General features: G+C 41.4%; 1 protein-coding gene across 4 annotated transcripts in view; it reads right to left on the reverse strand.

Moving 5' to 3' along the window:
• Positions 1-16,358: 16,358 nt before the first annotated feature.
• Positions 16,359-23,443, reverse strand: part of SH3BGRL2 (SH3 domain binding glutamate rich protein like 2) — a 40,437-nt gene continuing 33,352 nt past the window's right edge. For 2 of the 4 annotated variants that reach the window (XM_083858465.1, XM_083858462.1), the window contains exons 3-4: positions 21,944-22,024; positions 16,359-20,804 (exon numbers count right to left, since the gene is read on the reverse strand). In XM_083858465.1, coding sequence (XP_083714591.1) covers positions 20,790-20,804; positions 21,944-22,024 — 96 coding nt within the window. In that variant the 3' untranslated portion in view covers positions 16,359-20,789. Of the gene's footprint in view, positions 20,808-21,943; positions 22,025-23,443 lie in introns of all 4 variants that reach the window. The other 2 variants (XM_083858463.1, XM_083858464.1) reach the window with 2 other exon arrangements.

Genomic DNA, 23,443 nt, shown 5'->3' on the forward strand with positions numbered 1-23,443 from the left:
GAAATGATTGTGTGATTCTGTCTGATTTTTTTTTTCCTGTTGCTTTTCCTTTTGGTGCCAGGAAAGTGAAATATAGAAATACAAGATACTAAAATCATGCCAGGAAAACAAACCTAGTGAATTGTCTGATGGAAAGTAGAAAAGAAGCGAAAACACAAACATACAAATAATGTTGTATATAATATATATAACATTATGCAAATAATATAAATAATATAGGGTATAAAAATAGATATATATGTGTAGTTTTAGTCATTAAATTCTGGATTAGAAATAGCAAGTGATAGAAATGAATCTATTATCAAAATTCAAATGAACCAAAATCACAGATGTATAAAGCTATCTATCTGATGGATATTTAAGAAGAATATCGCTAAATAAATAAGAACTGTGAGATGCCTGCAAGCAAAGGCCCATTTATCATGGTAGGACTCAGAAACCAGAATATCAGTGACACCTCTGGAGACAGTTCAAAATAAATGAACAAATAGAATTAATCCATTTGCTTTTGTACAAATGTGAATCATTGGTACCTGAACAAACTGAGGCATTCCTGGGTTCCACATTTGTCCTCGTTATCCACTACCCACACAAACTGGTTTCTCATTTTTGTGTAAAATGAAAAATAGAGTATGATTTCATTTCACAAGAACATTATTTTTTCTTAGGAAAAACCGAGACACATCAGAAAAACCAAATAGGATAAAAAACAACAATCCTTCAAAACATCTTAGATTTGTGGCAAGTTCTCCAATCTCTGAAGAAGTAGTTGACATCCAAAATCAGAATTGCATAGTAGACTGGCTTCATGCAAAGCTGGATCAATTAATCCTGCTCACATCTGGAGCTACTACTCTATTCCATTATTCCCTTTCTTCAGTTCATTTTCTGACTTCCATTTTGCCATTGGTCACTGAGGGCCACACTGCAAACAGGACTGGGCAAATGAGGAACATCAACACTCCTGCAGTGCCAACAAACTGCAGTGCCTGGGGATGGGAAAGCCATGGAGGGGAACTGTTGGAATCCTGGAAGTGGTCTCCACCCATGGCATTTGAATGGAGGGAGTTTGTCGAGCTACCATCACAGTGAACAGCAAGGCTTTGTGTAGGAAACTCTATGAGATGGCAATAACTCCAGAAGGTCCTTCAAGACACAGAAGCGTGGTGGTCATCCATGTCTGGTCACTGCAACACAGACATAACTGATGGTCTCATTCTGCTGATCTCCTACAAGTGTGAAATTCATTACTTTGTAATAATGGGTGTTCCCTGCAGAAAATGATAAGAAATATAAATGCTAGAATGTTTAATTTTATTTTACTTTTTACTTTACTTGCAGGGAAAATGCCACTTCAAAACCAGGGGAAAAAAGTCACAGCACAGTTGGAAAGAGACGTGGACAGTTAAAATTCTCCAAAACTAAATCCAGTGAGGGACATAATGCAACAAGCTTCTTCAACTGTATCCCCAGATAAAGAAAGGCAGGAGATATATGGGCCTGCTGAGGAATTGTATAGGAGAGCTGGTGACAGAGGAAATGGGAAAAAACAAGCTTGGTGCCTTCTTTCCTTGGTCTTTATGGGTAAAATCAGTCTTCAGGTAGTGCTGGATAAATGGATTAATGGACTGGATGATCATATAGGTCTTTTCCAACTGAAATGATTGTGTGATTCTGTCTGATTTTTTTTTTTCTGCTGTTGCTTTTCCTTTTGGTGCCAGGAAAGTAAAATATGGAAATACAAGATACTAAAATCATGCCAGGAAAACAAACCTAGTGAATTGTCTGATGGAAAGTAGAAGAAAACAAATGTGAGCTCTGTCTTCAAGCAGGGTAAGAAGGAGGATTCAGAGAATTACAGGCTCATCAGACACACCTTCATCTCTGGAAGGTGATGAAAAAAGCCAGTGTCCTTAATACCTTCTTTGCCTTGATCTTTTCCAGCAAAACCAGACCTTAGAAATACCTGGGATTGGATGTGGCTCCCTCCTTGAAGGGAAAAGGAACTATAAAAGACTTACTATTACACCAAGTAAATGTTCACTATTGGTGTCCTTGTCTGAAGTATAGAAAAAATATTTAAATTCAGGAAACAAAAGATTATGAATATTTTTATAATGAATATTTTAATAATATTTTTATAATGAATATTTTTAAAGATAACTTGAACAAGTATGAAAATACATCATATCACACTGAATTTTCAAGACAGAGGCATAGTTCTACTTCATTCTACTCAGTCTGTCCCTTAGAATTTGCACTCATATATTTATTTGTTTGTTTGTTTGTTAGTTTATATATTTATTCATTAAATCTAAATGTAAGATAATGTACCAGAAACTTTGTGCTTTAGGGTATTCAATGAGCACCATGGAAAAGAAATCCTTGGCCTTTACCTGAATTTAGTGTTATTAGTTCTGCTCAAAAAGGGACATTTAATTTTTCCTGCAACCATTTTCTGTCTTTTGTCAGTTTTGTCAAACTCTCCAAAATAGAGAAGATTATCATCACTATCACACCCTTTTTTCTTCTAAATGCTCATGTAGACAAGGCAACCACACATCTCTGATGCACTAACAATAATTTTGAGCAGGCTAGTATGCTGCCTTTGCAGTCTGAGACCCTCTGAAATTTGTGTGGACTGAGATGACCCCTTGGGCAAGGTCAGCAGAATCTCAGCCACTTGCTCCCCAACCAGCTTAGCCAGTAAGCAGATTATGGATGCACTTGGAGAGTTTCTGAGTGCTTAACCCAATGAGAGTCCTGTGTTTTGCACTCTCAGGCCCATAAAGATGTGCAAGGCTGCAGAAGCTGTTCCATTCTTGATATGGCTGAACTATTACCTGCAGAACAGCTGGTTAATAGGGAACAGTCCAGCGTTATTTGTTTATAAACCAGCTCATAAATGATGAGCACTACTGTGTTACTTTCTAAATCCATACCTTTCCTCATCATTCATTGTAAAGAGGAAAAGCCAAGTTAACAATGTATCTGTCAACATACGTTTCACCTTACCTGCCCCTGCATTAAGAAGCACCTATAAAATACAAATATTATTTTTTTTCACAAAAACAATGTTCAAACCCTCATGCAATACTTATTTTCTTTAATTTTAGAGGAGGTAATATGAATTTTATTATATTTATATTTAGGATTAGTGATTTTCTTCCATTGGATGACTGCAATTTTATCTACCTGTTTATGAGGCTGACAAATGTAATGGAAAACTCTTAATAGATTGACAGATCATACCTGGGTAATTTCCAGGGTGTTCCAGCTCTGCTACTCCTCCCTGTGCCCTCCCACGCCATGTGTCACTGTAGTACACTTCCACCCTGCTCTAACCTCCCACACAAATCCTTTCAACTGATATGGAGTCCAGTGGATCATCCAAGGTGTTTCCTTCAGCATCCTGGTGGGCTTCAGATGTGCCCATCAGCTTCAGCACTGCCTGTAGTGTCTATGCTCCTGCCAGTGAATATCCCACCTCCTGATGTTCACAGAATGGTTTATTGCTGCCTTCTCCTTCCACCCCCATCCCCTCCCCCCGATTTCTGTTCTTCTTTTCACCACTCCTACTTGCCTTTCTCCACCCAGTCTCCTCCCAAACAAACCACTTGGTTATCTCCGTTGTGCTACATTTATTTCCAAAGGCCGGACACCGCTGTGATGTGCAATCTCAGCATTAAATGTCATTAATGATATGCTTTCCTGAGCACAGCTGTCCTTACAAAGCTCAATTTCCCAAAAGAGCTTGAATTACCTGGTTCATACTAGTTTCAGCTGGCTTGGCTTGTATGCTTTCTGACACACGATGTCTTGCCTATGTCTTGATTCCTCTATTCAGCTTCAAGTAAGCTCAAGCACTGTCTTGTCCCATATAAAGCTTCTCCTGTGACATGTTTTTTCTTGATCCCTGCTTTTTTGGCTTCACAGCTCATCCTGATCTCCCTTCCCAGTCACAAGTCATTAGCATGAACATGTCCTTGGGACACCATTCTGCTTCCTGCAAAGGCACCATCTCAACACCATTCTTATCCTCTGCAACCCACAAGGCTTTCCTGGTGTTGGAGGGAGACCCAGTCTGAGCACACTGCCAGTCTGGGCACTGCAGCAGGGGCAGGACCAGGGACAGATACAATGTCCTATTGCCTGCAGGCTGCACAAAAATGTCTCTGGGCTCAGGTCTGCCTGGATCTGTGACTGCTGGAGGGGAGTTTATCTGTGTCAAGGTTTGTGCTTGAACAGGCATGTACACTGCTGCTTTGTTTCAGGGAGGAAACAAATTTTCTGAGTGATACAGCTTTGCTGAGAATTGACCAAACCTGGGTTTGGCTAAAAAGAGGAGGAAGAAAACCAAAGCATTTTGCCACATTACTTGACACCTGATGGGGAAAAGGCAATTTTCCATTCTAAGTACCTGGGGAAAGTATCTTCTATTGGCAGATATTTTGCTTTGAGGTGATAAATAATTTATTGTAATAATTTTAGTAGGAATACAAGTTTTGGGAGACCTCTCTTATCCCTGCAGCTGATCAGTTCCCCTCTCAGGCACTGGCTGCAAATTCGAGACAGGTAATTTTGTGAACACAAAAATCTGTTATAATCAGGACACTTGATGAAAGGGTAAAGGAAAACACAGAAGAAATCTAGGATTCCTTCGAAACAGAAGTGCAACAATTAAAAACAGAGAGTGATGTTTTAGTACGAAAGCACAGAAAAACAGGACTTTCTTTTTATTCCTATCATTTATAAAGTATTTTATGAAGACATCTGGCCAGTGTGAAAGGAGTCACTTGCAGTATTGATTGATCTTCCTTCCCAACACCTAAACTAGATGAAATTCCAGTTGAGCAGAAAAGCCTGAGTAAGCATTTTCTGTGTAAGAGGGTTTTTTGTATTATCTGGTATCAATAAAGACCTGATTATGTTCTTATCTGATATCAGTAAAGATCTGATTGTATTCTTTCCTGATCTCTACTTCATAGAAAATGTATTTAAAGGTTATCATTGCTCATGTCAGTGACATTCCTGCTAAGCTCTGTGCCACTCCTGCTCCTTCCTTTGCTGCAAGGGCTGGACTCCTTGTAATCATATCTAAAAGGTCCTTCTGTGTGGTTTCTAGTTCAGTAATCTACTGTGGTAACAAACCATGGACAATGGTAATATTTATAGAGGTAATTGAAGGAAGGAGATTAATTAAAGGCCATTTTGAAAGGAAGATGGTCCCATTCCTTTAAAAAAAGGATATCAAGACCATGCAGCTGTAACTGCTTTGGAAAATTTACTTTTGCTTTTAAAACAGATGTCTCTGTTGTGATTTAATTATGAATAAACTGGAATAGCTGGATGCTATGGGAAATCTGCTGCAAAAGCAGATGTCAGCCAAACTGTTTTAGTTCATACAAAGCACTTGTAAACTCCAGAGGGTTATGGCCTCTTTTAGTTAAACCACAGAGCTTACAACATATAGTGCTTATTGTCTACTTAATGCAGTTTGTGAAAAGCAAGTTATTAGGGAATGTAGAGATTGTGCCATTACCTGACTTGTCTTGTCCTTCCCTGAAGAACAATTCAAGGATGTTCTGCTCTTTTTTGATATGTAAAATCAAGCACAATCAGGATAGTACCTTATTAACACTAAGCGCATTTTCAATCAAAAAAAAAGGTGATGCAAACATACAGGCTTGGAGAAAATCTTAAGCACAGCTGAGACCTTTGAAGTTCTTGTATGACCAATTTGCTTTGACTGGCCTTTTATTTTACGCTGAAATGATTTTTTTTTTCACTAAAAGACAGAACTTCTAAAATTACTCTAAGCAGACTTTTTCTAATTTCCCTCCATCCTCAAAATCTTGCCTCATAGTGACTACAGCAAAGTTTTGGGCAATTGTAGTACAACAAGGAGAACAAGCTGTGTCCCTGGAGGTCTGGGAGCTGTGACACCAGTGCATTGGAGATGGATATGGAATAAAACATGGAGTTCTCTTATCTTTTCCACAGAAGACAGGATTTGGGTCCAGGATTAGATAGCCAAATGCCTGCATTCAAGTAGCCTGTGGGCGTCCATTTGTGGTAATGGAAGCTTTGATGCCTTGTTCACATAAGAACATTCATCTACTTATCTTAAATTGAGCTGAGCTACATCTCACCATTAATATGTTTTCTAAACTGAATAAAAGTCTAAAGAATGAATTTAGTTTTTGTAACACCAGCTGATGAGGTGGGGGCATATATAGAGTTGCTATGATGGAATCCTTAACATTGAAGGGTTGTAACAAATATTTAGATGTGGTAGTGTGTGATTGAGTTTTCTGAAGTTCTGTATGGTTTTTGTTAGGTTTTCTGCTTGTTTAAAAATGTTTTTTTCTAATGGTTCTAACGGGTTTTTCCTGTACCCCCTGATGGTCTTCTCCCTGAGATGCTCTGTCAATCACCCTGTTAGATCTGGAAGATTCAGGGCAGAAAGACATGGGATTTGTTTGGGGGACAAGGCAACATCTTTTTCTTTTGTTCTGTTAAGTTCCCCTGTTCTAGGTCACACCCCTCTTTCCTTGCTATTGGTTCTGGGTTCCCCTGTCCTGGAGAACTCCGTCTAAAGTAAAAAGGGGAAACCCAAGGCCGGGAGCCCGTCTTTTGCCCGAGGTTTGACCAGGACAACAATAAAGCCTGGCAAAACCCAAGCAAGTGTCCACTCTCTTTCTTCCACATCTCTGATCAGGCTCCAGCCTGGGATTCCAGACCTGCCAAAAACTCCATCATATCACCAGAGGGCAAAAGCTAGCTGGTGGGCCATCCTGAAGCCGTGATATTTAAACAATTGAGACAGTGCTGTTTATGTCCTGTGGCTGCTCTGGCCATGGTTTGCTTTAACAGAGCTTGGGCTTCAGGTGGTTTGGGTTGTGAGAAAGCACACTGCTGTTTCCAAGATATACCTGTCCATCTGTTGGTCCTTCTGCTTACACAGCCAAGCAAGTGTGCAGGAGCACCATTGATGACAAGCTTGTGCTTCCTGCAAGTGCATCTTTGAACCCAGCAATGAGGAGGGATAACTTTACTTCAGGAATTTTGATGAATTTATGTCTTCCTACATAATTGCAGTCTGGGCTGCTCAGTAATGTGTGTAGGAAAAGCAACAGAGATTCACAGGGGCCTGTCCAATTGCAGCCTAATTTTCTGACTTGACAGCAGCATCACTGAAATTCTCTGAGGGTTTTTCCCATTTCCATGTGCCTGTGCAAAGAGAGGCATTTCACCTCTCCCCCAGCGATGCAGAGCTCCTGCCAGCCTCAGCAAAACAGCTGCTTCCCTGGAGAAACCACTCCTAGGAAAGCACATACTGCTATGAAGCAATGAGGCAATTGGCTTAAAATTGCATTTTTTTAACTTGAAAAATGTATGTGGTTAATATTTCATTCTGCATATAATTATTAATCTCTATTTCAGCTTTTCTGTAATCTATTTCTAGGCAAAGTAGGGATGAAAACAGGACTTTATATAACCCTGATGAAAGCATCTGTCAAGTAACAAGAAAGAAGTACAACAGACTTGTTAATAAAACAGTGAAAGTATCTGGAGATGTAGCATTAAAGCGAGGAAGCTTAGTGCTCTAATTAAACCATCTGCTTTTAAAATTGTTTTCCCTTAGCAACTGGCTTGATTGCTGGGGCATCCCTGTGTGGCACTGAGCTGAGCCCCTGGACTTGCCTCAGTCAGTCTTCCCTGGGCATGGAGGCACTGCCCTCCACACCAGCTGTCTCAGATGGTGCAAAAAGGGCCCCCAAAGCCATTGTTCTCATGCAGGACTGTTCCAAAGAGATGGCTCCTGTCCCAGGGGGTGATGTCACCTTAGCTTCCCCATGACCAATCCATGACTTCCATTTTCTATCTCATCCATACACCTCCTTCACTAGGTTCTATGCTGAAACAATAAATACAGCCCCACCGTTTGAGGGAACAGGGAGGAGGAATAAACTAACCTTTCTCCATCCACTGAAGAAATTTCCTTAGTTTAAGCATGATGACTATGGACTGGTTTATAACATGAAACAATAAATATTTGCAAGTTTTGATCCAGGGCATAACTGGAACAACTTTGCAATTTTAAAGCCTTGTGAAGAAGTCAGTCCCCATGTCATTCAGGTCTACTGAAACACCATCAGGTGTCTACTGCCTAATTTATTTTCCACACGTAACATGCTTTCACTGCAGATGAGCAGGTTTTCCTACTTTGTTGTTGTTGAGTTTGTCTGCTTTTCCTGACGTGGTGTGCAGGAGAAGCAGAAATGCCATTTCTATCACCACAGGCATCAGGACCATGCTCACTGTTTGCTTCTTTTTACTGAAGATCTTTCATCAATCTAATGAAATAAAATAAGAACCTGCAAATGTCAACCACTGGGATCCAATGCTGGCAAAAGCAAATGGGCAAGAGCCTCCCCAGCAGGAAAGTAGGCAGCAATGGGGGTGGCTGACTAGAGCCAATGTGCAGAGCTGCTGGGAAGCAGTGGCACAGGTTACACATACTGCATTACCTGCCCTCATTGAACTCAGCCTTGTAAATCCAGAGAGCAAAGCTGAAAGCATGGGAAAAGCTAATTAAATGCAGCACTCAATTAAAATCACTCTAAAATTTTTTATTAGTTTTGTGCAAAACACTTTACTCATCCTTTTACTACTCTTCTCAGTTTCTTTATGAGGAAAGACTGTCCAGGGGAGCTGAAAACCCAAGGTGTAAGGTAATCCATGAGCCTGGGAAAATAACCCTTTATGTGCCAGTGTGATGTGGTCTAAACAGATTGCTGAGCTGCTGCTGGCATGCTCAGCTACCCTGAGAGGAATCACAGAACCACAGAATATTGTGTTAGAAGGGACCTCTGGACAATCTGGTTCAACCTTTCTTGACAAAAACGTGGTCTAGGCAAGATGGCCCAGGACACTGTCCAGCCAAATCTTTAAACTGTCTAATGCTGGGCAGTCCACCATTACCCTGGGGAGATTATTCCAATGGCTGATTGTTCTCATTGTGAAAAATTTTCCTCATGTCTCTGGTCAGAATTTCCTCAGGAGTAACTTTTACTCCTTACCCCTAGTACTTGTGATGTGACTCCTTGTAAAAAGGGAGTCTCCACCTTGTTTATAGTAACCCCATAAATACTGGAGCATGGTAATAATACTCCCCTTTTCTTCTCAAGGTTGAACCAATTCTTTTCCCCATGTGGAGCCTTTCTAGTCCTTAAATTATCTTTGTGGCCCTTCTCTGGACGTTCTCCAGCCTGTCCACATCTCTTTTTGCCTTGTAGGGACCAAAACTGAACACGGCATTCCAAGTGTGGCCTCACAAGTGGGATAATGACTCCTTTATCATTGTTAATGCTGTCCTTGTTGATGCAGAAGCAGCTCTTTGGCTTGAAGTGATTACTGACCACCTTCTGGGCTGAGAGAATTGAGTCTAGCCCAAAGAGCGGCAAACAGGTAAAAATAATCCCTCTGAAACTTCCTGGAAATGGTAGGAATTGCTGTTTGAGACTTTTCTGGTTTTTTCTACTTCTGAAAAAGCTTGGTGTTGGCAGAAAGACACAGAGAAGGCAGAAAAGGGGGTCTGTCTATAATAACTTTTATTTTCTTCCTCTTCAGCTGTGCAAAAAGAGGAGCCTACTGAGAAAATACGTCTCTAAAATTAAAGCTAATTTATCAGGAGCACCCCTACTTATTTACTTTAATTTTAAAAGCTGCCTTCTGTTGCATTAACAGAAGCTTGAACAACATGTTCTTTATAGGCAGGCGTAAAGTGCTCATAATGCAAATGGATGACAACAGGCTCACACAAAGCTCCTGGATGCTCTTCCAAGAAGATGGACCCCATCCAGCCCCCAGCTAGAGTCCAGTGGGGCAGGAAACACATCTCGTGGTAAGGCTTGTACCCTACAGGACTCAGCAGCACCCCATAGCCCCTCCTGACACTGCAGTCAGCACAGGGTGCCAGCCAGGTGCCCAAGGACCTGGCATTTTTAGACAGAAGGCCCTGCCAGCCTCTGACCTCCCTCACCTGGCTGAATAAATCCCATGGGCTTCACAGCCACAGTGGGTGATGGCTCTGCCACCGTGTTCCCCATGATGAAACTTCTGTTGCTGCAAGTTGGTCTGGTCACTCTCAGATTTTGTGTTTGCTGGGGAGAGGAAGAAGAAGAAGGCACCCAGAGAAGACACTTGGTGCCTCACAGACAACAGAACACAGTCAGTGTTCAAACTGGATAAAATACTTAAAGGTGGCATGAGTATGGAAAGCCAGTGAGTTTCAGCTGCCAGGATCTCTGTACCTGTGAGTGGTAGGGAAGTCTCACCATACTGAGGGTTTGGTTACCTCGTTTCACAATATACAGACTGTCTGTGCTGTCCTCTAGATGTCAGTGATAGACAGCACATCCCAGCTCCCTGCTTCCATCCACACCCCGCCATGGCTGGGCCAAGCTCTTCCCTCCCTCCCTTTCCCTGGCTTCATTGTCTCTGATACAGGACTGACACTTTGTGGCAGCACCGAAGGATTCACCTTCTAAAGCAAGCCAAGATGCAAATCCATGACTTCCAGTTTCTGAAAAAGCTGGTTTCCAGTTTTCCCATGGGTAAACTGGAACATGGCTCCTTGGTACCACAGTGTGTCACTATGCACTGGTGAACCATCCATCTGGATGTCCATGAAAGCATGGCTCTGCTTCCCCAAAGCAGGTGTGCTCTCCTCAGAGGTGATCAGGTGATCCTTGATCGAGATGGGAATGCCACACCAGGGTGTGCTGATGGTGTTACAGCAGGACTTTCCAACAATGGATAGCTAAGGAGGGGCAGGAGAAAGAAAAGGCTATTCAACAACTTCCTGTGCTAATTTACATTAAGTGAACTTATTAATGGAACTGCTGGTAAAATAATTTTCCATCAATGCCTTTCTTGATGAAAAATGAGGTGATTGAAAGTGTACATATCTGCTCTCTTTGGGGCTTCTATCTTTCAAGAAAAATGCAAAAAATACTTATTGGGTTGGCTTGTTTTCCATCTCTTTATTCTACAAAGAAAATGAGTGATGTTTTTCCAAACATCCCTAATATAAAGATCTTCAGTTAGCACATAGTGAAGACCATACTCACTAGAGACCACATTCTCTAACTTCACTTTTTTCAGCCTCTCACCTCCCTTTTTATTCCCCAGGATGTGAAAAAGGTCTTCAGAAAGGTACAACAACTATATAGTTTGCCTTTATTGATCCCCTACAATGCTAAATCTCTAAGGGCATCTTTTATAAGGACTGCTGCTGATTGATTGAAGAAATTGCTAAGATACTGTAATGTAGTTGGGTGGGATACAGAAAGCTAAGAAAACCTGAAATGTTTTTCTAGTTTCAACTATTACCATCCCTGAAAAGAGTTTTATATAAATTTTAGGTCATCCTAACCCTGAGAGGATGTTGAACAGGTCTTCATTGTAAAGAAGGTCCTGTAAAGTTACAGTGATCAAAACTCTACCCAGACTTTACCCTAGGAAGAAGATAATCAGCATGTTTGTTACACTTCCCTTGATAAAATATCCCAAAACTTCTCATTTGTCTTCACAACCTCTCAGCTGGTAACACAAGGCAGGGAGACTGATGTGAAGCTGGGAGTGGTGGCAAAGAGAAGACACAACAGCACAGAGATTGCATTTGAAGGCAGAAGAAGGTGTAAAGCAAGGAGAGAGGACTGGAAATCACTCTGATAAATGTGTTGAAAGTCTAGGTAGGATGGTACAAGAAGGGGTGGGGGATTCAGTTGTAGGAGCCTGCTGAGAGATGCATGCAGGGAGCAGGCTGGGGCAAACACCACAAGAGTGATTTTGTTGAAACAAAAACAGTGATTTTGCTTTGACATTAGGAAATCCAGGCAGCAGCACTGTGCTGAGGGTGAATGAGAAGCAGCAGCAAGGACTGCCAGAGAAGGGGAAAGGGGGAGAGCCTGAGCCCTATACAGAAACAGTAGGCAGCATTCAGCAGCTGAAAGGAAGGAGACAGATTGTGTACATGCTTGGGGAAAAGTGGTCATTGCCCTTGTCTTGCTCACCACAGCCCACAAACAGAGCCATGACCCCAACAGATCTCAGGGCCCTCACATATAGGATCTTATGCTGGAGTTGCTGCTGTTTGCCAAGGATAGTCATGTTCCTTGTTTGAACTGGTGGAGAATTGGGATCTGCATTTACAAACATTTTTAAATAGATATGTCTATCTATTAAACTGAAATAAAATTTTAAAAGTTTTAAAAGATGACTGGCTACCCATATATATCTTTTCCAGATATGTATTTCAGTCCTGCAGCTGTTGTAAGATCAAGGAGCGCATCCCAGGCTATCGATTTTTCTGACACCTTTGAATTAACTGAAGGTTAAAGTCTGTCAAGAGAATGTTTAATTCATGTATTTAGCAAGCACAGTTCTTTCATCTGCCCACACAATATGCCAGGAAATATGCTAAACTGGAGCAATAGCTCAATCAGAGCTAAAATGAGAAACTGTTAAACAGCAACACTTCTGCCAAGACATTGAGAGCAAGTATCAAGATCATCCCTAATTATGAATTCTGCTAGCTGAAGTAGTTAAAGAGCTCATTCTGGACTTGATTAATGAAGCTACTCCATGCTATTGACTAGTGGGAATTTCCTCATCCTGGGGCTCTCAATTGGCCCTGGATGTAAGTGGTGCTATCAGGACAACTGGACTTTGCCCTGGCTCAGCCACTTCTTCTACCTGACAAAAACATAGCTAAGGCAGAAGAAACTAACTCATATGACAGGTAATTCCTGCAAGGGAGACTTATTCAAATGAAAGAACAACCAGGACAATGAAGACAAGCTGGTCACAAACACAGGTCAGCTAGAATTTGGAAGAAAATTTCTTTTTTGCTGTAAGAGAAGCAGGAGTTGAGACAACCTTCCAACTAGCAGAGCAGAGCCCAAAAACCACAGGAAAAAAGTATCAACCCAGACCCAATGTTGTGCTTTTAGATGGAGTTGGGTAGTTTTATGACATAGACTCTGTGGCAACAGAAACAGCAGAGGACTTGTCTCTGTAACCCAAGAATCTTCTCTAGGCTGATTATTTAATGCAGACCATGAAATCTGTTGCTTTGAAATGCCATCCCCTCTGCAGGTTTCAGTAGGTATAAGTGGGTTTGATGGATATTCACACTTTGCCCAGAGCAAGAATGTTCCAAAGGACATGAAATGGCCACTTAGGGCTTAAGTATTATAGTCCAGCTGGAGCAGCACTGATGCTACAGCAATTTACCTTAATGACTCGAGCATATTTCACAGCAATGTTGTATAGGTCTTCTGACCTAAAAGCCCTTTCATGGCTTAAACTCAAATTTATGCCACTCACAGAATATATCTAAAAGAAAAAAAGAGCATTTCCATCAAAACCAGGACGAAAAACAGAGGATTTGAAGCTATGAAAACCCAGAGACTAAAACATGATGAAGGAAAATTACACCAAGAGTGCCAATGATTACAGAAGTCTCATAGTAGGAAGACCATTACTTTGGGGGTCAGCAGTGGAAGCCATAAAACAGACATTACCAGGTGCACCGTGGTAGGGCAGCAGCAAGATGACCAGACTGCAGCACCAGTCAGAGGCAGTGCTTGTGGGACCACAGCCATCTCAGCAAGCAGCATTCCTGTCTTTCAGAAAGGGCACATGGCTGTGTCACTGCTCCAGGCAGGTGATATCAGCAAAGGACTCTGCAAGGGGCTGTTCCCAGCAGACAGCCATTAGGCAATAGCTGAAAGAGGACAATACAGGCGTGTGGGCAAAGAAATCCAAAGCAGAAAAGCTGGAGCCCCATCCAGATACAGCTTTAATTAGAAAATACACAACTAAATGATAAATGTTATGTATCTGAACACATTAGTGTGCTGCTTGTATCATGCTCAAGAGTGATTCAGCTTTCTCAATTCTCACACCTGAAAGGCTGACCTCTTCACACCCACATTCTTCCCACCTCCCTCCATTAAGAGTATAAAATAGTGAAATTCAGAGAATCTAAAGAAAAAGGAAGGGATGAGCTGTTAGCCTTAACATCAGGCTCCATGGGATGGATTTTGGAAACGAAGGATGAACTGGTGCTTATGTGCTGCATACTGGAGCCCCACAGTGGCAGCCCCCACGCCTTACCCAGCACCGTGTGTGCTTTCCTTACAGCTTTGCCCTGTGAAAGAGAAGTTGACACACAAATTGTCAGGAAAGAAGGAAAATTGGCTGAGGCTATCTTGGAAATGCATGCAGAAACCACCAAATCCGATAATTACCCTTTTCCTATTGGGAAGGTGTGAACTGGAACTATCTAATGAAGAGGAATAATGGGATAGTAGCAGCTGGAGAAGCAGAATGGGACAAACCTGAGCTGTTATCTTCAGCAAACCTCACCTGCTACAGCTCCATATTATTTGCCTGGCCTTGCCCCTGGACTCTTGATCACCTGCAGGTTTGTCTCCAAGCAAGCAGTGATTTGCTCCTCACTGCTTTAGTCACACATTGGTGAAACAAATCCCTCATGCTTAGGTGCAGTTGTGCTCTGGTCCCTTTGGGAGTCAGAAAAACAGTGATGGCTTTTGCTTGGCATCTGGGGCTACAAGTCCTCTACACCCTCAACTCTGGCACTCCACAGTAACATGTTTGCAAAATCTTGCTGATACCAGAAGTGCTTCATCCAAAGAAACAAGGCAAGAAAACAAGCTACTATTTTTTTTTTCTTTGGGTTCCCAGCAATTGAGTAACTCAATCTGCCAGGTTTATTTGTGGAAGGCGCTGTAGTGCAGACAGATGTTGTCTCAGCTCTTATTTTTCACATCTTGATATTCATTGATTGCAGTGGAATTGATCTTGATCTCTAAAGAGATACAAAGGAAAGATAAGCACAGGTTGCTGTGTGGTGTGGTTGACAGGAATAGTATCCCTAGACCTGGAATTGTGTGCTTTCCCTGGAGGGTGAGGTTCCTCTCCTGAACTAGATGTATGTACTGTGGACAGCTAAACTGGATGGAGCAACCAAGCAGCTAGAGACTGGCACACACTTCTCAAGGTCTCTGCTTCTCAACTCCTTGTTTCCAAATCAGAGTGTAACAATTTCTTTCTTGTCTTCTGAACACAACTTTTCAAGGCTCCAGCTGAACTTTTCTTTAGAGTGCTAATTCCTTAAACCTGTAATTTCCTGTTTCTCAAATTTACCAGGGGATTGAATCACATGCAATGGTCACTTTTAAAGAAATCATACAGAGCACTTGCACCTAAAATGTTTGCTTGTGCTGCACCATGCAGCCTGAGGAGGCTACTTCAGATGAGACCATCCAGGCACTTTCAGCGACAGCTTGGTTGAAGTCTAGGGAATGAGCTAGGCAAGTCCTTCTGGAACCTGAAAAGCAAATGAGAGTTCAGTAGGACCTTGCCACTGCCCAGACTGACTGCCCTGGGGCAGAAATGAGATGCAGAGCTGGGATGCATGGAAGGATGACAGCCAGGGGCCAGGCATGCCACACCATGTTCTTTGCCTGCTTTCTGCTCTCAGAGTGGTCTCTGGCAGCCAGTTAGGAGGAATGGCAGTGCCACTAGTTTTCACACAGTGTGATGAGATCGTAGCAGGCCATGATGCTACATGAGCAAAGTGACACAGAACATCACCTCCTCTGCAAATCAAGAAGATCCTGGCCACTGTGTGGCAAAATCTGTCTGCTTCTACTCACCATGACATAAGAGCTGAGCTACTACAGCTCCACTCACCTCAGAGCAGTGCTACTGAGCCTGCATCAGCTGAGGATCCCACTGCAGGCATTTCAGGCTTGCCTCTTCCATCTGTACCTTTTATGCATCCTGCCTAAAGTAGATGCCATAGAACCTTGCTCCAGGGTGCAGCAAAAGTCACAAATGGAGTTTTCATGGCAGCAACCACAATAGAGATTGGGCAAGCTTTAGACAGGAATGATAACATATTAAAACCTATTTACTAGACTGAGAATCAAGGGGAGACTGTAATTACGCAACCTGTACCTTTGCTTAGCCACTTAACTGGTAAAATGTATTTAATTACCTTCTATGGATTGGCAAAGTGTATAGGCAAACCAGGAACTCACATTCCTTTCAGACATAAAAAGCAGTGAAGGTTTTAGCCCCAGGAACAAGACTTCATTGTGTGAAAACTTCCCATCCCCAGTATCCAAGCCACCCCAAAGGATCTGCCCTTTATTTCCAGGTAACCCAAGTATAAAAAATGGAAGACAATACATCATCCCTTTTTTTTTTTTTTATTTACCTGGGGAGACCCCAAACCAGCAGGTATTCTGGATATATTGCAATTCCCATTCAGTCACCAGGGTTCAAAGGCAATTAATATCTTACAGAATCAGACTCACCCATTCCAGGTGAAAAGTTCTGCAGAGGCTGCCCAAACCAAAGCACTAAGGCTGCCACCAGAGCAAGCCGCAGCAAGAATAAACTCATAATTTTTCATTGTTTGTTTTAGCACATACTACACAGTGCAAATTTCCTTTTTTGAATTACAATTTTTTATTAGATGAACACAGTTGAATACATAACGTGTACACGACCTAGGATGCAACATGCTCCCTCCCCTACCGAGTTACAGAACACTGACGCCGTGAAGGGGAACACCAGCTCTGCGTTTGTGACCCCACAGGGATGTTACAGATGGCTGGGAGTGGAAGCTTTGCACACAGGTAGGTCTGCACAGGACAGGATGACACACATGAGAAGGGGTAAAGATTAGGAAGAAGGGAGTAGGCTGGATCTGCCCTGGTTGAAGGACTGCTCTCAAGAAGACGTTCTCTGTTTTCCCTCCCAAATTCCTCAGGGAGCAGGAGAGTGAAGCATAGGCCATGATGCAGTTGGGAGTCCTGTGGAAAGCAGTGGTGTGTGGTGTCACATGTGTCACTGCCAGCCAAGAGTCCCTGTGAGAAGGGTGCCAGAGCAAGCTGTGGGCCATTCTACACTGGGTCTTCCACTTGGGCCCTCTGTGAATGGTGAATATATGGGGCTCCATTCTCCTCCCACTGTTCATGCCAAGGTGCAGTGAAATCAGTAGATAAGTTACTGAAAACTAATGAGATTTGGCATTTTCCTAGTGATCACCCCACTCTTGCACTCCTGTGAAGGGCCACAAGGCAGGGTCCTACTTCTGAACCATGGTATTGCCTGAATAGGACACCTCAAATAAATGGCCTGATGGTGGAAAAGGACAGGGAGGGACAACCAAAAAATCCATTGAGAGCTTGGCAGCTACTCTTCATTTCAGTGATAGCACTTGGGCTGCTCAACATTAGAATCAGACACTATTTTAAAGAATGCGTAAGCATGAATTTATGGGCTTTACTCCAGGTTCACTTCCCTTGGAAGGTTTGATTCTAGACAGTCAACAAAAATGAAAGAAATTAAAAAAACAAAGTCACCTGGGAAAAATCAAGAGTTCAGAAGACTCATCAAAAACTGTTTCAGTCTTACAAAGCATGTGCCTTTTGACTCAGGCCTCAAAATAAATTTACTGTATTATTAAAAAAATAGCAATATAGAAACTACGCCTTTCTCAGTTCAAAGTTTAAGCACATCTAAGAAGACCCCACAGAAACAGTCCTCTTTCTGGCAAGGCACTATCCAGTAGTGTGTGGCACAAACAAAAACACCTCTATCAAAGCCACTGATACAGTGAATGTGCATGTGCACGTCAGCCCACACAGCAACTTTAGCTAGGTAAAAAGACTAAGTTTCACTCACACTGCTCTCCATTTCAAAAAGTGGGGTAGTTGTAAGTTTTAGCTAGAAATTGGGATCATTTGGTTCTTAAGCATAACTTTATATGCCAAAATTTTAAACAGAATTAAGAATTTCCTATTTCTTTCAATAAATGTCTCTAGTTTCCCCAGACCTTTGCAGTTACATGGTAGCTACATTTCATTACTACAAAACTGATTAAAAATATTCCAGATCATCTTGTGTAACAAACTAGAAGTCTACTTGCTTTAATTACAAAAATAAGGCTGTCATACAACAGACAAAATTCACACCCAAACATATATACTTTTTTTTTTTTTTAAACTAACTATTTATAATTCAAAAGCACACATTCTAAGGGACTTACACTGCCAATCCATGCAGGCAAGCAGGATATCTTTGGAGCTAGTGTTGTCCTTCACACAATTGACTATGCCCACATGCATGCCCTGAAATAAACCAGGTTTACTTAACAGCTGGAACAACACTAACTCTCCACTAAACGAGAGCCTTCTATTCTACAATTATCAAAATTCAAAAGGAGTTCTGTGAAACTAATTTCACCCCTGGAGAAATCAGTGTGGTTTTTCCAGTCACATCAGTAAGCCTGGGATTTCACCCAGGATTACTCATGTGTATATGCTTACACACTTAGATAAATTTTTCAAACCTGGGACTTCAGGCAGTTCTCAAAGTTTACAACGTATCAAGTACATGATAAATCCAGGATGGCTTCTCAACTGCAAGTAATCAACTGCAAAATTACATAAATTCATATCTCTATGCATTTACAATGTTAAATATTTAACTTCTTTTTAGGAATAGTTATATTGAACGTGGTGAAGTTAACAATGTACAGCTCCACCTCATGTCATATTCCCTTCCTAGAGTGAGCTTCAAGTCTCATGAAAATATGGGACTGGTTACAAGAATGTCACAGTAACACAGACAACATAATTCTTAAAAACACATGTACAAACATCAATGCCCGTTCAGGATTCCTCTAAAGAAGGTGCTCTGGCAAAGATTTTGACCAGTAAATACAACCACAGACTTCAAATCTGTGTGTGCCTTTGCTCCATCTAGCTCTTCAGCTCAGCTGAGCAGCCACGTTTGTTCAGTCTGGTAAGAAGGCTAAGAGGTGACCCAATGGCAGCCTACAACTATCTCAAGGGCCATTAAAAAAAGAATGGTGCCAATCTCTTCTTGTGAGTGCCAGAAAAACCCCAGGAAAGGCAGCAGCCTCAAATTAAAGCCTAGAAGTCAAAGCTGGACCTTAAAAGACGAAGTTTTCATAAGGAAAGCACTGCAGCAATGTCACAGGTTACCTAGAGAGTTATGAGATCTTCATCGCTGGATATTCTTAATACTCTGCTAGACAAACCCGCATCTGATCCAAGCTAGTGTGGTTCTTCGGCCTGATTTTGACAGTGCTGGACCAGATGACCTTCAATTGTCCCTTCCAGCTGATGTGTTTGGTATACCATGATTACTGATGTCAGCAGAAGAAGTGATTTGTTCCACAGTGATAGTGTTGCTTTCTGACGCTTTTTACAAGTCAGGCTTCCTTCAAACCACACAGTCTGAGTGATGCTGTGATTGTAAAGTAGCTTTTCTACATAGTGGTTGTCTTTCATTTACCCAAAGACATAAGGACATTCACTGTGATCGGCACTACCTTGCTAGTAAGAAATCACTTGAGTAAAAGCTACATTACAGCATAGCTGTTATTTATGTATCCAGATTTGATTCAGAATGCATGATGAAAATTTACTTCTGTCTAGAATGCATTTTGTAATTGTTATTGGCAAATCATGCATCAATGTAGTCCCACTGGAATAATCTCCACTTCCTTTACTTGGCTCCTGTTCCTCAGCTGAACAACCTCTCTGGCCTCTTTTGGTAAAGCACACACTCAGCTTTCTCACTGTCTTTGAGGCACCTCCATACAACCACATCTGGGGATATAACCAGGACAACAGCTAGGCAAGTTAGGCATGTTCTTGGACACTCTCACTCCTGGTGGAGTGTTTAACCATCATGGGACTGAAACCTGGCTCTCAAAGTATCCCCCTGACTCTCATGTGGCTTGTGGTGGAGCTGTGTGTTACTGAAGGTAAACTGAACTTTTTGGCAAATTTTCCTTTTAAGACAGTCCAACTATAGAGGTCCAGCCTTGGGGGTTAAGACTTTCTCAGTTAAGAGATAACTTCATATTATCAGTAGCTATTAGAGTCCCTTTAGCTCTTCTGAACTCCCCAGTATTGCCACCAAGTGTTTAACTGAACATTTCACCTGCATTTGAAAACATGTCAAAATATTTCACTTTGGCACCTCCTTCATGATAGCAATCTGTTTTAAACAGTCAGTTGCAATGTGCATCATTTGACAAATCAAGTCTTCATTAACAAGATTAGCAGCCCATGTCTCTTAAAATAACCATGATCTAGAATAAACATCACAATAAATAAATAAATGTAGAGCAAAACTATGGCAGTTATTGGCTTAGACTGGGATCTCAAGATTGATGCTTTTTACCTTCTGGATCATAGCCAGCACAAACATCATAATAACCACCAACACTTCAACTATCATGATGAGCTAATTTGAACTATAGTAGTGGGAAGAATTAAAAAAGGTAAGGAGTATGACTACATTAGTATACCCATGAACAATACAAGCCCTACATTTTCGCTCCTTATTCTGAAACATACATGCCTGTTAGAATATCAAGGCCAGTTGCAAAATCCAAAGACAAAAGTGAAACATCAACAGTGAGCATTTTTACAATGAAAGATGAGTAGCCCAGCCTTAATCCTATTTCATATGCATGTTATTAGCTCCACATTATTGGAGAGCACCATCTCATGGCAAGCAGAATACTACTAATGACACATGTTTGCTCTATCACAGTGATCCATTAGGGAAGCTGTTATGTGCTGAAGAATAGAGTCACTCATTCAGGAATGTGCTTGTTGATAATTCACATGGGTTTTCTACGGTTCTGACTCCTACTGCAAAGAGAAAAAAGAAAGAGTATTATTAATTATTATTAACATAACATCAATGTTATGAATACATTCTCATCTCCCATACCTGTGACCTTTGCATACAAGGTGACCCTAACCCCGTATATTTGCATATAAGGTGACTCCTAACCCACTTGGGAGCTGAGGATGCATCTCTCTGAAGTATCACCAGACTGAAGCAGGAACTTTACAGACACCCCTCCAGGCCTCCAACACCATATCTTCTAGGAACAAAGCTGCACAGAAGCTGCTATTTCAGATGGAGTCAGAACATTATATTTTTACTAGGACAAGTTCTCCAAGCTACAAAGTGAGGCAGGCTGCCAAAATAACCTGCTTCTGTGGTTCTATGAGGCTCCTTCCTACTCCTGTCCCTAAAGGGGTCCAGGAATAAATGAATTCCTGGCAGAAGAACTCCATAGATACCCAAGAGCTACCACCCAGGCCTGAAACAGTACTAGTACCAAATATATCTTTATCTACAGTATCCAAGGAAAGAAAAATCTTCCCCTCTGTGTCTGATCTACTACCAAAAGGTGCACCACACAGTTTGTTTGAACCAGTGTCCAGACTTCCATATGGCAATAAAATTTCCTCTGTTACACTGCCTTCAACAGAAAGATGTTACCTGGCCTTGTGTTTTGACCTCTATATACATGTTTGCTAAAATTGAATTCAAAAAGGTTAATATAAGCTCTGACTGCTCCAGCATTTCATCATTAAAAAAAAAAAAAAATAAAATAAAATGCCTAATGCTAAGCCATTACCCCAGGCTTCAGAAAGTCCAGTGATTAAGATCCTAGTTCTGTCTTCTGTTATTAAGAAGTTAATTAAGCCAGCTGCTTACAATTTAGACTGATAACATGAAGGAGAATGTAATCTTTAAACTTAATTTATCTGCTGTCCCAAATTATTCCCACGTATATGCTTGCTTTCATTTAAAATGCTTTACTTTTCCTTACAACCCTCAATTATTTCATTAGCATTAAGGTGATATGGACAAGGTATGGACCACAGCAGGGATGCATCCAAACACAGAATTCCACCCCACACAGAGATTAAAGAAAATTCAATCTCAACATCTCAAGAATTCCATGAAAAGTCTGCAATACTACACTAACCTTTGAGGCCAAAGTAGGTTTCAATCCAAGAAAGGAGAATACAGTGTTGCTCTCCTTTGATTCAAAAAAGCCATCATAATCCTGGAGAATTAAAAGAAGAAAAGATGAGTCAACATTTGTATTCCTATTTTCCTGATTGATATTACCACACTTCGTATTAGACTAAAGAGTGACATGTAATAATGCTCAGAAAAATATTGATACTTACCCCTATTCTCCTACCTGAACCTACAACCTAAACTGCAATGAGATCACAAACTACAGTGGCAAAGAAAAACACATCAATTCTCTAACTTCAACATTTCTCACTGCTTTGACAGGGAAGTACAAGCATGTACTTGCATCAAAATAAACTCTATTGTAGGTATATTTTAAAGGTATTTAAGTGCAGAATTTCTCCTAAAACCTTTATGGCGCACTAGATGAAAGTGCTTTACCAGCATTTCAGTAATGATATACTGCTATATCAGTGTGAACTGGGATACTTTGCAGTTGCATAATTATTTAAACAGCCTCAGCCCTCCCAAAACCACAACCCATAGCTGTATAAGGGCAGTTTCTCAGCCTGACCCTCTATACTAAAAGCACCTGTGAAAGACACCAAGCGGCCAGCAGGAGTGTATAATGGTCCTCAGGCCTCGGATATATTAGCTGACATAAGCAGAAAGAGTAAACCTTCTTAAGATGACTTTTTGTTGTTTTCTTCTTAAAACATGACATATGCTAACTTAGGAATTAACAAGAGTTTACAATTAATTGCCAGAAAGTAAATCCAAGTAAAACAGGGAAATCAACTAAGCCATGGTGTAAACGGAAAGATTACTGAAAGGATTCCCAACAGTGCCATGGATTTAAAAGGGACAATGTAATCATTGAATACCTAGAGGAGTAATAAGTAATACTGAAGCTCTGCAGAAGGATGTTTGATTATGCCCTTGACCTCTACAAATGAGACTTCAAAAGCTGCACAGACACTATTAAAGCTTAAAAAGGTCTGTTATGACTCTTGTAAAGCAGATGGAAACCCATGAGGGACACAGGCTATATAAGCAAGACACAAGAAGACAGCACATGATCTACCTGAGAAATAACCTTAATTTGCTCCACAGGGCTCAGTGACAAGTGAGTCACACTGTCTCGGGAGCTGAACATAGAGCAGCAGTGGATGAGTACAACCTACGTGAGAAGGACCCTTTCTTCAATATCAGGGCTGGTCTAAACTGCCTGAAGATGCCCATTACAGCCCTGTAGACTACCAGTAGCCAACCTGCAGGCACACAGCCATTGTGGCAGACACCTTTCTGGGTCTCCGCCAGGAATACTCTCCCTCCTAAGCACCACGGGCAGTCTTCACTAACCCTCAGACACTTCTTTGTCTCAGCAGTTTGCCCAAAGAAGGTTCTGTGTTTGTTTAGGTGAGTCATCATCTCTCAGCACCATTCCCAAGTTCTGAGGCTCTCCTGAAGTCTCTTAATCTCAGTACTTCAATTAGCTATAGAA

The sequence above is a fragment of the Zosterops lateralis genome (genome assembly GCF_965231275.1).
Source record: "Zosterops lateralis genome assembly, chromosome: 3".
NCBI classification, from domain to species: domain Eukaryota; kingdom Metazoa; phylum Chordata; class Aves; order Passeriformes; family Zosteropidae; genus Zosterops; species Zosterops lateralis.